Raw genomic sequence first — 17,409 nt, 5'->3', positions numbered from 1 at the left:
AAATGTTCTTCCCTCTTGAAGAAAAACGAGTTCACAATTGCCAGATCAAACGCTACTGCAAAGTCCACAACCCTCTCTCCTTCCTGGTTCATCATTCCCACTCCGTGGCCACCATGCACCCTTTCACAGTCTCTATTCTGTCTTCCTATGTGCCCGTTCAAGTCTCCTCCGACAATCACCATCTCATTTTCTTCCAATTCCCCCATTTCTTCATCTAACACGTTCCAGAACTCATCTTTTTCCTCTGCTGTACAACCAACTTGCGGGGCATATACACATAATACGACCACCCGCTCTTCTCCAAGACCCAATTTCATTTGCATGATCCTGTCGTTCCTTCTACCCACGTCCAGTACTTCACCCTTCATTCTGCCACACACCACAATTCCTACACCATTTCTTCTCTCATTATTCGCTCCAGAGTAGAACAATTTATATCCATCTCCCAGTTCCTTTGCCTTTCCCCCTTTCCACCTTGTCTCCTGCACACATAAAATGTCCAACTTCCTCTTCCTCATCATGTCTGCCACCTCTCTTCCCCTTCCAGTCATGCTTCCAACATTCAGTGTTCCCACTCGCAACATCCTCTGCACCTGCTGGGCTCGCTTCTTTAACCGCACCCGCCCTTGATGCGGTAGCCCTCGTCCACTTCTCACAGCTGTAGGGCGATGTGGCTGTGCGTCGCTTAAGGGGTACGCCCTAGCCCTTATATCATTTTCTCTTCGACTCATAATCATAGTTTGAGTTGGCACTGAAGTTTTACGACCAGATGCCCTTCCTGACATCAACCCTCGCATTTATCCGGGCTTGGGACCGGCACCTATTGAGGCTAGCTTGCCTCCTTTGGTGGCTGCATAAGACAAAATGACAAGATAGGAAAGACTCGCCCCTAGCCCTCGAATACTCTAATAGCATCAGGGGGAAGGAGCAAGGAGAGGAGAAAGAAGCAAAGAAAGAAGAGGAGGGACCAGTCTACAGAATAATATAACAGATATATATTACATGAAGTAAGGCATGGTCCAGCATCAGGTACCTCGGGTTTGCCATGCCCGTACTCACTAAAGTGAGCCCTTGAGGTAAAATAATATAGCAAAATAATAATTGAAGAATTTTACTCAATATTATATCAGTCAGAATGACAAAAACAAATGAAAAAAAAGACAACTATAAAAAAACTGAAGTACCAGAAATTCTACTAGAAGAAATGATGTGAAACATTCAAAATGGAAAAGTTACAGGAGAATCGAATCGTAACTGAACTTATAAGTAGGTAGGGAAGTAATCTACAAAATATTGGTCAAACTTTTTATCCTGTGTATGAGGAAATATGATGTATCCAGAACATGTTTACAAACGTATTGGCTCAATGCATCCTTCAACTTTGCATAAGCCAGAAGAATAGGCAGACTTTAGAAGTGGATTCAGCAGAGCAGACCGTATTCAAGTTGTACAACAAATTATTTAATGATGCAATGAATACCAACTCTGATTATGTCTCGGGTTTATTGATTAGGAAAAAGCCTTTGATTCAGTACAAACTTTTGCAGTACTTGAAGTACTACATAATCATCAAGTGGAGGAGCCATGTCAAATCAGCATACACTATCAAGTCAACATACAACAATCAAAACAATTCATTGTAATGGAAATACAGAAAGGCATAAGAAAATAAAAGAATAAAGGAAATACAGAAAGGCATAAATGTTTATCTCCAGACTCTTGGAGAGAGTCTGGAGATAAATGGGAGACATTTAAACCATGCATGCTTTGCAGATGACAGACGTGTTATCTGTGAACTCCACATTGCTTAAAAAACAACCGGCTTGAACAAAAACCTGGGTTATGTTCAGTAGCTATGGATGATCAGAATATAAAATTCAGTGGTGATCAAATTGAATAAGTGATTGCTATATCTACTTAGGACAACTGATGTCAGCAGATCAAAATACCATAGCGGAAGACAATTAGTCTTCAAAATCCAGTTACCACTATTCCTTATAAGGAAGGATTTTAACCTGTTCATTCACCATTGACATATTGTTGTGAAATATGAATGTTAAATTGTAAAGGAAACTCCACAATTAAACACAACACAATTTAGTATGGCAAGAAGTATGCTTGTTATCACAAGCCTGTATAGGAAAAGAAATACTTGGATAAGAAACCAAACTTTCTGACATAATAGCAAGAATAAAACATCTGAAATAGCAATGGGCTAAGAACATTACTCTAAGACAAGACCAATGATGGATAAAAGAAGTACTGAATTGGACCATGGGAGAGAAAATAATCACAGCGCTGACCAAATTCCAATGGATCGATGCTCTCATCAGATCTGTAAGTGTGATATGGAGGAAAAAACCCATTGACAGACAGTCTTGGAGTCATCTTGGATAGGCCTTTGTCTCCAGAGTAGATCGATAATGGCTAAATATGGTGATGATTTCTGCTGACCAATAATTATAATAATATTGTTATTGTAAATTGATATTCATCATGACAATCTAATTCCTGATCAGTACTCTCAAGGGGTGTACAAAATACTGTGACTACATGAAAGATTAATGTTATTACTAACTTCTTGTCAACAGTTTTCTTCCAAATTATTCTTGTCAGATCTTATATTTCTGCCTTCTAGGACATCTCTGACTGCATCATTCAATTTTCATATTTAATTTGCCATCTTAACTAAAAATTCTGCCTCTCTCTCTCTCTCTCTCTCTGTTCCTGGCTATGGATGACCACTCATTTCCCACAAATTTCAACAGTTCGTCACTCCATCTTCTTTTAGGATGACCTAATTTTCCTCCCTTTGGGATCCACTTCGTTAGTATGGTGGTCCATCGTTCGTCTTCTCTTCTGGATAGATGTCTGGCCCATTTCCATTTTAGTCGCTTGTGGTAAAGAATGATGTCTGTGATATGAGTCTGACTTCTTATCTAGATGTTCCATTTCTTATCTTTTAATGTGATGCCTACCATCAGTCTCTCCATTTTTCTTTGAGATGTTACTAGTTTATTTGTCAAATTCTGCCTAAATAACTGAAATGTTTTACTTGCTCTATAGATTTCTTGTTCAGAATTCAGCTGATATATTTCTATATATTCCTGTTTGTTTTCATAGGTTTTGGCATTTTCATACCAAATTGGTCACAATAGTTATTCAGTTTAATTAAGGAATCCAGCTGGTTGTATTAGATTTATTTAAGACCATAAAGTAAAGAATTGAGATTAACATATCTAATTTTCCTTCATATTGTGATCCATATACATGATGGATATAATGTGCACCCTTGTCTCACATCCAATTTAACATCAAATCATCTTCCTTACCTCCTTCAGTTTTAACTGCTAACTTATGACTCAAACATTGACTATGTATTGCTCAACATAATGTCCCATTTACACCATAATAATTGTAGCATTTCAAACAATTTTTCCCTTAGACTGGTCATGTGCCTTTTCAGATGTATGAAACTTGCCTACAGATCCATGTATAAAACCAAGTGATTTCTTAGCTGTTTATCTTAAGGTGAAAATCTGTTCCTGACAACTTCTATTTGGCCCAAACCCAGCTTCTTTGCTCCTTCCCTTCCACACTTTCTGCAAGTATTTACATGAATTTTAATGGAAATTACTAGGAAAATTTCTCTGTAATTCTGGCATTCAATTTGAGTTCTTTTTATGAGAGCTCCCATCATCCACGATTTCACCTGAATTTTTTAATCTCCTCCAGAATTTACAGTACAGCCACTGTAGAAATTTTATATTCTCAATATTAGAGCATTTCTGATTAAATATCTATTTCAGCTGCCTTTCTGCATTTCAGGTTTTTGGTGACTTTTTCTATCTCCAGTGTGAAAAGACAGCTAGAGTAGATGATATTTAACTAGAAATGCTCAAATATGAAGGTGTAACAGAGTTTCACTGTGATTACATTGCTGTAGTCACATTTGATGGATGATGGTTGCATTCCAACTACTTTGTTAAATTCACATAACTGAATAGGTATTCATCTTATCGTTTTATAGGTACTCATCTTGAGTTTTTGTAGCTAATTCAGTAATGATGCCCTTTGGTCAGAAAACCATCCAGCACCTAAAGAACCTTGATTAGAGATTTTCAACTGAATGTGAATTAGTGGGTCTCATACAGAGGTGGCAACGTTTTTCCTTCTGAGAATGACAATTTTTCATCTCTACAAATAGGCAAATCATCTAGAAAAATATATACAATTTACAGACAAAATATTCCATAGGGCCATGACTAACCACATTATCCTACTGAATTATGGCTACAGAAACCAAGGATACTTGTTAAATCATGGATCGTAAAATGCCCAGAAGGAGGAGTACCCATCTATAAAATAAGAAATAAAACTAAATTTAAGAATATTACATAATAATGTCCATACTGTATAGTGTTCCAGGTAAAATATGCAAGCATCCTTGGAAAGATTCTAAGAAAATTTGTTGAAGAGAAACTGGAAAGAACAATCTGTGTTGTACATTCAAAATTATGGGTGTGACATCTAGGTTTTAAGACATATAATCAAAGATTATTAGTATATAACAAGGGTTTATATTTAAGTTTGGTAGATCTGGAAATGACATATGTAAGGTGCCAAGAGCTATTCAAAACGTTATTGTGTGGTAAAATGATGCATTTTTATAGTGCAATATAGTGTCTTTACTTAAATTGCAAGTCAGCAGTTAGAATTCAGAAATGTATAGGAAGTTGGCTTCACATAAAATCACTTAAAGTCAAATGCATTATGAAAGGAAATGCTTTAAGCCAATTCCCAAATTGTCTTTCAGTCTTCATTTGTTTACTCTCTTGGTAGATACACAACAGGTTAAACCACAGAAATGTGAAGATTTGGCATTGGATCAGATATCATGATGAGTTTTCCACATTCCTTACAGGCCAAGTGAAGATATCCTCTCTTTTACTTAGCTTTTTCCCTTAAGTAGATGAAATTTTTAATTAGATTGCATATAGATTTAACATAGAAATGAACAGAAAAAAACATCCAAATTAACAAATTATATACTAATGATTTTTGACTATATGTCTTAAAACCTGATGTCACACACACATAATTTTGAATGTACAACACAGATTGTTCTTTCCAGTTTCTCTTCAACAAATTTTCTTAGCATCTTTCCAAGGATGCTTGCATATAAGACTTTCCCATACCTGGAACACTATACAGTATGGACATTATTATGTAATATTCTTAAATTCAGTTTTATTTCTTATTTTATAGATGGGTACTCCTCCTTCTGGGCATTTTATGATCCATGATTTAACAAGTATCCTTGGTTTCTGTAGCCATAATTCAGTAGGATAATGTGGTTAGTCATGGCCCCATGGAACATTTTGTCTGTAAATTGTATATATTTTTCTAGATGTTTGTCTATTTGTAGAGATGAAAAATTGTCATTCTCAGAAGGAAAAATGTTGCCACCTTTGTATGAGACCCACTAATTCACATTCAGTTGAAAATCTCTAATCAAGGTTCTTTAGGTGCTGGATGGTTTTCTGATGGTAATCAAGTGCTCATTGAAATATCAGTTTCTTCAAATTATAATCTTGTTTATTATTTTCATTTACAATGGAAATAATGATTGTTATCTCTGGATTTTACATTTCATTACAGAACTTGCTTTGATTATATCAAAATGGAATTTGACATTTAAGTCTTATATGAAGGTCATCCTCAGAAACGCAGACACACACACACAATAGATCACAAGCTACATCGGTTCTTAACCACCTGTAGTGTGTACTTCATGTAGCTTGTGTATATATGTATTCCTGAGGATGACCTTGATATAAAGGTCAACATGTTGAATTTATTTTAATCTAATCGAAGTCAGTTATATAACACAGTAGTGTGTCTCTGTAATTATTCATAATGAACCTCTGGATTATGTATGTGCACATAAAACCAAAATATGCTCATCACAACAGTAAATAGAATCAGCCTTTCAGAATTAACTTTAAACAAAGTAAATAACTAACAGTATAGTTTAAATATGTTAGATATTTGATTGACCTATCAGTAGTTACAAATAATAATAAATAATAATGGTTATTTTCATATTCTTCAGTAACAGGACCAGACTAGTCAGTGGTAGAATTCTCCTGAACTCAGAAGGTTCAACTGATCTTGAGAAATATGCATTTTCTAATGGAATGGCTCTTTCTGGTATGTACTTGTATGTTATATATCAAGTGTTGTTTATTGTTATTGTTTTTTCTAGACATGAAACCAGAATATACTGCTTGGCCTAAACCCATGATCAGGAAAAGATTTTTCGAGATCTTGAAAAGGCCTAGAAAAAATAACACATATGACAAAAAATAATAATAAATAATAATTTTTGTGATGAATCTAGTAACTTCATAGATTCATCACATCAAGTCTTTTCCATTCCACACAGCAATATCTATCATACCTTGCCTTGAATTCTCTCAATGTCACTGCTTTCACTATGTGCCCACCATTCTCTTCCATGCATAGAATCCACTTTTCAGAACTTTGCTCATAACTTTCTTGTACCTCTTCAATGGATGACCCCCTTGTTCTCCCATCACCCACTACCATTGATAGTAGCTCTTTATAGCTATTTGATAAGCGCCTCTAACCAGGCTTAAGTCTCAGTCATATCTCCTTCCTTTCTTCTGTCTGTCAAACTTTGAAAACTGCACCTTTTCAACCTGTCTTCTTATGTCCAACTTTCTGCACTCTTGATATAATCTTAGTTACTTACTTCTGATCTCCAGCATATTCTTATCCACTAGATATTCAGTGGACCAGATTGTGCACAAAGTAGTCCAAGTGTAGTGCTGGAGAAATTTCTGTTTTCATAGCATGAATCACTAGAAAATTATGAAATAATTAAGGCAGAAGAGGAAGTAAGGGATATCTTCCAAAATAGGTTCAGTTTTCTATTATATTTTTGGCTATTTGCCTGCATCTGTTAAAATATGCATTTTGCAATGCATATGCCTTTGTAGTATAAGCAGCATGACATATATCCTTTAGTTGGAAAGATTTTTTGTATCCCATCTGGATACAGGAAATCGCTCTAACTTAAAATATGAGTGCTATTCAACTGAAGGTGAATCTGAGAATCATATGAAGTGGCATTTTGATATTTTGGCTGTTTTTATTATTATTATTATTATTATTAGACACCTCCAGGGAGTCCAAAGACTCATCAAGGGAGGGCACCTGCTCTACAACTCTGTCTCTGCCACTCAATTCACCAACTGACTGCAACTACACCAACAGCATCTACCGCCGCCCACCATCACTAGTATTTCCAAGGACAATCAGTCTTGCAGTTTTGCAGGTAAAATGTCAAAAGAATACACACACACCTGACAGTCATAGTAGATTTTATGTAGATTAGGATTAACCATTAAACTTCACATCAAACCTAAAGCTTTAGGTCTTTAAGCCTAAAATATTAAGGACAAGATGAGTATCTGTCAACAGCTTACTCTTCATTCAGTGTATGGTGATTGAAAGATTAATTTTTCAACTGTTTTTAACATAACCTCAAAACTTGCTAAGACATTTGTTATGTTGTTCCATGAGTTTTTTTTAATGCCTTTGCTGAAGGCAAAGCCATTGGCAAAAAATGTTGGTTTTGAAAAGTTGACTGACCTTCTGCCCATGGTAATCAAGGTGTTGTTGAACTAAATCAGCCTGGGTGGCCGAGCATGTTATGAAGTAATCAGGCTGTAGCAAATATGGACTTTTGTTTCATTTGATAGCATAGAAATTTTGCATTGTGCTAATGACATGATTTGGCATTGACAGTGTGGTTCTTTCTTTGATGTCTTAAAGCAATTACATCATTTTTAACATCCCAGCTTGAAGTGTTCAGACCACTAATTTATCATCTGATAGGACAAACATTTCATCATATACAAAGGCCATTTGCTGATAAATGTCAGTTGATATTATATTTCTGGAAACCACAAAAAATGAACTTCATTTTTCGCTGGCATGCAAGGACACACACACACACACACGCACACACACACCATGTTTGTAATGTCATACCAACAAGTTTATTATTGCTACTTGCTGGAAATATTATAATCAAAGGTGCAATTTTACTTTAGCATTTTTATGTAGTAACACTGTTCTTCAATGTGGATTTTTTTTTTTTTTTTGCTTATATCAGTGATTCTCAACCTATGGGGCATGCAAAGAAAGTGGAAATCAAAGGAAAAAACTGAAAAACTACTTTACTCAAATAAAAGCATTTAATGAAACTATTTATTGACACAAAAACATAAAATACCTTCTGAAAATAAAATATATAAAATCCACTGTATTGAATAAACTAGTTATGCTTATGGGAACATATCAATATTGCAAAATATACTGCAAAACTAATTAAAACTAAACAATAACAATGAATCTAAAAATAAATGGCTTCCTTGGACCTGTATTGCAGAGCAAAACTTTTCATATGATGGTGATACATTGGAAATTGACACTCTTAGTTCTCTTTCTATATTTAACTGTGATCTATATTTTGTTTTTAAGGCAACCACTGCAGAAAACCCGATTTCACAAAGATAAGATGTTGGAATTTAATTATACAGATGAAAGAATAATAGAAATTACACTTAAAATCAGGATCATCTAAATATCTCCCACCTCATTCCACACTGATGATGAGATAGAAGCATTTTATGACTCACTGCAGCACACTCTACACAAAAAAAGAAATAGCAATCAAAACTTTACTATAGTAATGGGTGATTTTAATGCAAAAGTAGGTCATCCCATTTACCAAATAGACACAATAGGACCATACATATATGGTACAAGCAGCAACTCAGGAATGGCTCTTACAGAATTCTCTATCAGTAACAAGCTTTATATTATGAATACATTTTTTCAGAAAGCCTTCAAAAGAAAATGGGCATGGAGAAATCCAAACAGAGAAATAAAAAATTAAATAGATTATATACTGTGTAATAAGAAATAGGGGTGCTTAAGGGTCAAAGCTGTATAACCGAGAGGAGACCTCCACATAGCCTATAAAGGAATGCGGAGAACCGACCAGGGCTTCTGACCTAATGTCCAGTCCTCACCTTCTCGTGGTGCACCCTGTTGGGTATCTACCTGGATACTGAACAAATGAGGATGGGCTGGCAATTTGGGATTTAGCCAACCATATTGTTTTCTTAATTATTTAAACCAATACAGAAAATGATGGTATAGCATGACAAAATTTCATGCCGACTGGGGCGTCGCCCAGTTAAACAAGGCTCCCGTTGTTTTCGTCAGGGAACAGCGAAAAGTCAGCTACTGGAACAAATCCTAAAACACACCCCAACTCAACATCCCCAGAGTTAAAGATCGGGTACTATCAACATAAGAAGCCTGAATGGCAAAGAAATTGAGCTAGCTGAGGAATTAGATAAGTACCAGATCGACATAATAGGGGTGACTGAAACAAAAAAGACAAAAACTGGTGAGATCTTTCTGAGCAATAAATACAGAATGTTATATTCAGGCAATGACAATCAAGGAAAAGAAGGAGTAACCATAGTATTCAACACAAATTATGAGGATAATCTTCTTGAATGGCAGGCAGTCTCAAGTAGAGTGATGTGGGCAAATATCAGAATGGGGAACTGCACAATGAGACTTATTTGTGCCTATGGTCCCACAGAAGGTTCTACTAAGGTAGAAGTGGAGGAATTTTTTGATGCTTTAGAAAAAGCAACTGACACAATGAAAAAGGAAAAGTTGGTCCTTGTTCGGGAACTAAATAGCAGAGTAGGAAATGATTGTCAGACATACAAAAATATTTTGGGAAAATTTGGAGAAAAGAGCAAAGCTAAAAATAATGGCAAATACCTGTTGGATTTCTGCTCAGGACATGGACTGGCTATTACTAACACCATGTTCCAACATAAAAAGGTGCACAAATTCACAGAAGAGAAGAGGCAAGGAATAAGAAAAGTCTCATTGACTATGTTATTGTTGATAGTGATGTTTTCTCCCTGGTGCAGGACACCAGAGTGTACAGAGAATTTGAAATTGGAAGTGATCACTATTTAGTATTGAGCAGGATAAAATTGAATTTCATATTGAAAAGAATAACATGTAAGAAAGTTTTAAAGCAAATAAAAGTTGAGCAGCTCTCAGATGTGAACTACAGACTAAAATACACAAAGATTATTGAAAAAAAAATGAAAGAGTTTGAGAACAAGAATCAAACCTTGGAGATTCAGTGGCAAACTCTGAAGAAAACATTGACTGATTCTGCGAGGGGCATGTGGTGAGGTTGTCTGCAAGGATAGAAAAATCAGAACTCCATGGTGGACACAGTAAGTTAAAGAGGCAGCGAAGGAAAAGAAGAAAGCATATGAAAAGTTTCTGGCAAATAAGTCAGTTTTTGCTCTTAGAGAATACAGAGACAAATGTAAGAAAGTGAAATAGTGTGTAAAACTAGCTAAACATCATGGGAGGACTTTGGCAAGAACATAGAAAATAAATATCAAGAAGGTGGTAAGATATTCTGTAGGTTGTTGAAGAAGCTTAGAAATGAAGGAAAGAGTGCTGTAAAAGGAGTTAGAGATAATAAAGGTGACATGAAAACAGGAGAAAAAGATATCCTTGAAGTATGGAGTAATTACTTCGAAAAATTGCTAAATGAAACAAGCAGTGAGAGCACAGTGGTAAAAAAACCCTCAATAGGCATACAATCAGGAATACATATCCATACTTGAAGTAGAAAAAGCCATCAAAGGCTTGAAATGTGGAAAGGCAGCAGGAGTAGATGATATTCGACCAGAAATGCTGAAGTATGGTGCTATAAAAGTCTTATAGTGGCTGCACTACATAGTTCAGAAAGCCTGGACAGAGGGACGAATTTCTGATGATTGGAGTAGAGCTCTGATAGTACCCATATATAAAAAGGGAAATAAAACTTAATGTGAGAATTACAGAGGTATTTCCCTACTGAGTGTTCCTGGCAAGATCTATGCAACTATACTTGAGAAACAGTTGAGAAGAATTGTGGAAGAAACACTTGGTGAAGAACAAGCTGGATTCAGGCCAAATAGAGACTATCAGGATTAGATCTTTGCTTTACGAACAAATAGTTGAGAAAGCATGGGAATATAACAAAGATCTGTATTTAAGTTTTGTCGATCTGGAAAAGGCATATGACAAGATGCCAAGAGAGAAGCTATTCAATACGCTACAGTTATATGGTGTCAATAGAGCATTATATCAAGCAATACTTAGTCTTTATTTGAGTTGTAAGTCAGCAGTTAGAATTGAAGGAAGTACAGGAAGATGGTTTAATGTTGAATCTGGTGTGAGACAAGGATGTTCATTATCATCATCATCATCGTCATCATACGTATCAAGGATTTAGGCCTGTTCCGGCCTTAGAAGTCATCGTTGAATCGTTTAAGAGGAATTCCTGGTTTTCTTTTTCCTAATGGCTTGTACTTTAAGGCTTGTTTTGGTAATCTTTCTGTTTTCATTCTTTGAACATGTTCCATCCATCTATGTTCATTATCCCCTCTGTTATTCATTATCTATATGGATCACATTATGAAGGAAAGTTGTATATTAAATATGATATCAGAATTGGATATGTTAATGTCAGCTCTTTGCTTTATGCAGACGATGTTATACTTCTAAATAAATCTGCTACAAGTTTGCAAGATTCCCTGACTAAATTGAATAACTGTTGTAGTAGATATGGTATGAAGGTCAGCATTAAAAAGACAAAGACAATGAAAATAGGTGGAATTATTGAAAATGTCAACTGTGTTGTGAATGTGGAACCTGTGGAATAAGCAAAACATTTTAGCTTCTTATGCACGATTTTTTCTAAAGATGGTAAATTAAATATGGAAATAGACAACAGAATCAACAAAGCTGGTATGGTAGGCAGTCAATTGAATAAATTCATATGGAATAAGAGAGAAATTAGTTGGAACACTAAATTAGCTGTATACAAGACTGTGTTCAAACCAGTTTTAACTTATGGATCTGAGAGCTGGGTCAGAAGTAAAACACTTGACCAAAGACTAGAGACCGCAGATATGAGAGTCCTGAGAAAGATTACCGGCATGAACAGATGGCATCAATGGCAATATCATGTTAAAAATGAGGATATTAGGAAAGAACTTGACATTGTCAGTATCCAGGAATGCGTTAGCAGAGCTAATCTCAGGTGGTATGGTCACTTAAACAGAATGAGTGAGGAAAGATTAGCAAAACAAGTGTTCTCTGCGAGGTTGGCAGGAAAACGACCCAGAGGAAGACCAAGATATAGGTGGATGGATACGGTAAAAGTGCCATAGACAATTGAAATATAAGATCTGATAATGTTGGAGTCTTGACACGTAACAGACTGATTTGGAGGAAAATTGTAGATAGGAAGTTTGTAATGATGTAAATTTTTCATGTAGTTCTATTATATCCTGTACACCCCTTGTGGGTACATGTCAGGAATTTGATGATGATAATAAAGAAATAGTTCAAGATACCTCAGTATTAATAAATCAAGTAAAAACAGGAACCGACTAGTGAGAGCCAAAATTAAAATAAACCCTAAATTGGAAAGAATAAAATGGCTAAAGAACAAAAAATCAAGAATTTTTACTTAAAACCTATTGAAAACAAGAAGATGGATTACAAAGAAAAACTTAATCAAAAACTAGACTTAATAAATATATATGAAGAAGAAGACAAATAAAATAAGCAAAAACCTAATGGAAATAATAATCTCAGCAGCCAGTTAATTCAAAAGCAACAAACAAGAGATGAAATATAAAACAAGACAAAAACCTAATTTCTAAAATAGAATATGCAGAACTATGCAAAACAGTGGAAAAAGATGAGAAATGAAATAAGATCTTATAACACTAAAAAAAATAAAAGAAACAATTGTAAACAAGAAAAATATTTATCAGTTGACAAAAGTCAGATAACTGCAATAAAAGATAAGAATGGAACTACAATAAGGAACCAAGAATAAATCCTAATCAGGCTAGAAGAATTTTATAAAGAACTCTGTAGTGATCTTTCAATAGATAAATCAATATAAATAACTCTTCTCCGTCGAATATAGAATTCACCCCCCCCATTCACTTCAGATGAAATAAAACAGAGCTCAGACGATTTGTTCCAGTGAACAGGCATTGAAAGACGAGTTTAAAATTATCAGTAATAATCTACAAAAAAACGGATACAGCCAAAATACTATAAACAAAATTCTCTACAAAACCACAATAAAAAACAAAGACAAACCATACTACAGTAAAACTATAACCATTCCCTACATTAAAGGAATATCAGACAAAATAAACAGAGTACTACAAAAGTACAACCTCAAAGCCACCTTTAAACCTCCTGCAAAATTAAAAAACTTACTCAACTCATCCAAAGACCCACTCCCTCCACTAGCTCACTCTAGAGTATACCGGATTTACTGTACTTGCAACATACCATATATAGGAGAAACAGGACGCACTATTCCTATTAGACAAAAAGAACATAAACGACACATTAAATATAACAGTGGCGCACTCATGATTTAATCTTGGAGGGGGCCGAGCGCTCAGGATTTAACCTTTTGGGGGGGGGGGCGAGTTGAGTAGACGTTTTGCGAATACACACTACACATCGCATACGATCTATAACTGAGCATCTGCAGTGATCTCTAATTCATAAGTAGCACACAACATAAATACAAAAAATGAATTTTAATTAGGAAAAGATTTTTGGGAATTTTTCTAGTGTTTTTTCCTTTTCTTTGGAGGGTGCCGGGCCCCTTGGTCCCCCCCTCTGGGTGCGCCACTGAAATATAATAATTATGGTGAAGCTGGCCTTTCAGATCATGCCCTGAATACTTTACACAGAATTGACTGGAAAACCACCAGCTGTCTACATCACACTAGAACATGGTATGAACAGAAATTCAAGGAAGCCTGCGAGATTATCAGCAACCACCCCAATCTGAACAACAATGATGGTTTAAAAATTCCAAACATATGGAAGGCATATATTTGACCTTCCTTACCAAGAACAACTATTAACAGGACTGTAGAAAACCCAGTATTGTAAATCAAAAATAGGAATTGTAATACTAAAAATAGGACACCAATTGTTTCTGAAAGAAAACCATCTAAAAGAATGTTTATTCCTGTCATTGTAAAAATAGAATTTAGCTTGATGTATTAAAAAAAAAAAAATAAATTATTTAATTTTATATTTATTTTTAATTTTTAATTTTTTTTTAAATTTTTTTTTTTTTATTTATTCACCAGAGGCCAGTAGAATAACATGTGATCAAATCATTGTTTCTCTGGCTTACAGTTAATGATGTAACTCGGCTTGTTCTGTATACTTATGTACGCTCCAGATGATGATCTTGATCTGAAGATCGAAACATCGGGATAATAAAAAAGTTTTTGTAACACGGTTGTAAATTCCATAAAATTTTTAAAATGAATTAATAACAGAAACTTAACACACCTAAGATATGCAGATGATATCATAATTTTTGCAAACACTCCAGAAGACCTTAATATAATCACATAAGACCTATATCATGAAAGCAGAAAAGTCGGTCTAAAAATAAACAGGAAAAAAACTAAAATCATGTTTAATCGTTTGTAACACCAAAAAACATAATACAGTCATACCCCAACTTACGCGAATCCAGAGTTACGTGGTTTCTTATATGTACGTATTCCCATCCTGCTTCACACCTCACCACTAGTCATATCTTTCAGGTGCCAGCCGCATTCGCCAGTGTCACATATGCTGAGAACAAGCACTGATATGTTTCGCACGGTCTCCATTCATACGTGATTTTTATAGTCTACAAACCTTGTGATTGTTTAATGTTATGTTCTTGATAAAAATTTTATCACATAAAAAATAATAATGTCATCCAAAAAAAGCAAGTCCGATTCTTCTACAGCTATCAAGAAAAGAAAAACATTGACTTTGGAAACAAAACTCAACATTATTAAGGATTTTGTAGGCAGAATGAAAATTTGTGAGCTAGCAAAGAAGTTTGAACTACAGGAATCCACAGTATGAACAATCATAAAAGAAAGGTTTACAGATTTTGGAGGACATAGATTCTAACGAGGAACGAATTGTAGCCATAAGGCAAGGAATAAAAAAATCATTAGCTGCTATGAAGAAATTGTGCGTGACAAAAAAAAGACATTATGCCATCAGACGAATCTATTAGATTTTATGAAACCATCGACATCGAAATAACTTTCTTTTTTTTATGTATGAAAAACTACAATTATGATTATATTTCTTAAAAAATATTGGTGTTTTTGTAACCTTTGGTCTCAATTGTATGTTTGTATATATAAATTACATGCAAAATTATACCCCGAGTTACGCGAATTCGACTTACGCGCTTTTTGTTGGTCCCACCTACCATGTAACTTCAGGGTTTTACTGTAATTGAACACAATTTCTTGGAAAGAGTCTCTTCATATACATACTTAGGTCATCTCATTGATCTAAACTGTGGACTCCAAAAGGAAATAAATAGGAGAGTTCAATTTGCTTGGAGTGCATTCAGAAAATTGAAAAGCATTTTTCAAAATAATGATCTCCCACTCTGTTTAAAAAGGAAGAAAAATTATCTCCCATTTAACCAGTGTATACTTCCAGTCATCTTATATGGTTGTGAAACTTGGTCACTAACAAATGTACTGGCAAATAAACTAACAACAAATCAAAGAAAAATGGAGAGGTTGATGCTAGGTATCACATTAAAAGATAAGAAGCTAAACACCTGGATAAGAAGCCAGACTCACATCACTGACATCATTCTTCACCTAAAAGCCGAGGCCGAGGACATCCTAAAAGAAGGTGGAGTGATGAAGTGTCAATTTTTGTTGGGAAAATTGGTCAACCATTGCCAAGAACAGAGAAAGGTGGAAAGAACTGGAGGAGGCCTTCATCCAGCAGTGGACTGAAAAGAAGAAGAAAGAAAATGTTGGAAATGGCAAAAGTGCACAAAAAGCTCTTGACTTTAGTGCAGAAAATTCATCATCAACACCTGCCCCAAAATTCAAACAGCGATTTAAATGCAAATTGTCTTTTGATTTCAGCACTTGACATGAAGTCTATAAATTGTTCCTCTTCTTCAATTAAGAAACCTTCAGGGATAATTTGAAATGGGTTTCTGACCCGCTCGTACATTGTCATTATGTTGTCGTCAGTTTTAAAATAGTTTCTACAATTCTTCGTCAACATTGTTAAATGATTTTTAATAGTTGCAAATAAAACTTTGATGTTAATAGAAAGGGGAATGTAAATCTCTTTTTGTTTTTATAGCCGGGTACGAAACTCGGATCGAAATCCATAGAGTTTCATGCCGAAAAAACTGTCGGCAAGCCCAAGTGTAAATGATCACTTGAGAAGTACAACACCAGGGCAACTCCATGCAAAGGTGGAGTAAGCTCCGTCACTAACTTTAATGTAAAACCCAGCTCCTAAGAGATGTATATAAATATTGTTTTACAGGGTGTTCGGGATAAATTTGACATACAGGGTGTTCGGGATAAATTTGACAGTTTCGTAAGGAAAAAGAAAATCTTCTTTGTATCTATTAAATTTAATGAATTGACAAAAAAACATTACAGGCAGAGTTAATTACAATACTATCAACAAGATTTACTCAAAATAACCACCATTAGCATCGATCACAGCTTCAATTCTGCTTCGGAACCTCGAACAAGCTGATGCTACAGTCTCCCTGGGAAGGGCCGCAAAAACTGTTTTAATTTTATCCATTAACTGGGCTTTTGTATTACTGGAAGTGCGATTGGTGTCTTTTTCAACTGCGCCCCATACAAAATAATCCATGGGGTTAAGGTCTGGGGAGTTTGGAGGCCAAACATTTGGACTGGTGAAGTCGTAGAAATTTTCAGACAACCATTTTTGACTTTTCCCAGAGGTGTGGCAAGGGGCCGAATCCTGCTGCCATACATACGGCCTACCATTGGCTACCCTTGTTATCCAGGGCTTGACTACAGTTAGCAACTCCACGAACAAAGCCCGAATTCCAATGCCAGGGTTCTTCAACACCTGTTCCTGCAGATTTGCGAGGAATTCTGCTGTACGAACGCAATCAGATCGTCTGCTAGGGATCTTTCTTCTTGCTACATCCTCGTAGTCACCATTGCAAGTCTCTAGTTCATGCCTGATTGTTTTTACTGTATTCAGGGAGCATTGGGCAGCAGTCGTAATATCCTTATTTTGATGGCGGGCACGAATCATCATGATACAAGTTATTCTCTTCCATGATTCAGGTGGGTTCCAGCTATCCATCCTTTCTGACATCTTGTATATGAATGAAGA

The 17,409-nt window shown here is 35.4% G+C and overlaps 1 protein-coding gene across 4 annotated transcripts in view; it reads left to right on the top strand.

The window, feature by feature from the left end:
• LOC150097930 (required for meiotic nuclear division protein 1 homolog) overlaps nt 1-17,409 on the top strand; it is a 171,847-nt gene that overhangs the window by 89,238 nt on the left and 65,200 nt on the right. For all 4 annotated transcript variants that reach the window (XM_090406330.1, XM_090406333.1, XM_090406332.1 and 1 more), the window contains one exon: nt 6,116-6,213. In XM_090406330.1, the coding sequence (XP_090262456.1) occupies nt 6,116-6,213 (98 nt within the window). The remainder of the gene's footprint in view (nt 1-6,115; nt 6,214-17,409) is intronic.

This window comes from Typopeltis vanoorti, chromosome 16, assembly GCF_054136105.1.
Source record: "Typopeltis vanoorti isolate ZY-2024b chromosome 16, IOZ_Tvanoo_1.0, whole genome shotgun sequence".
NCBI lineage: Eukaryota > Metazoa > Arthropoda > Arachnida > Uropygi > Thelyphonidae > Typopeltis > Typopeltis vanoorti.
This window is presented reverse-complemented; position numbering and strand designations above follow the sequence as displayed.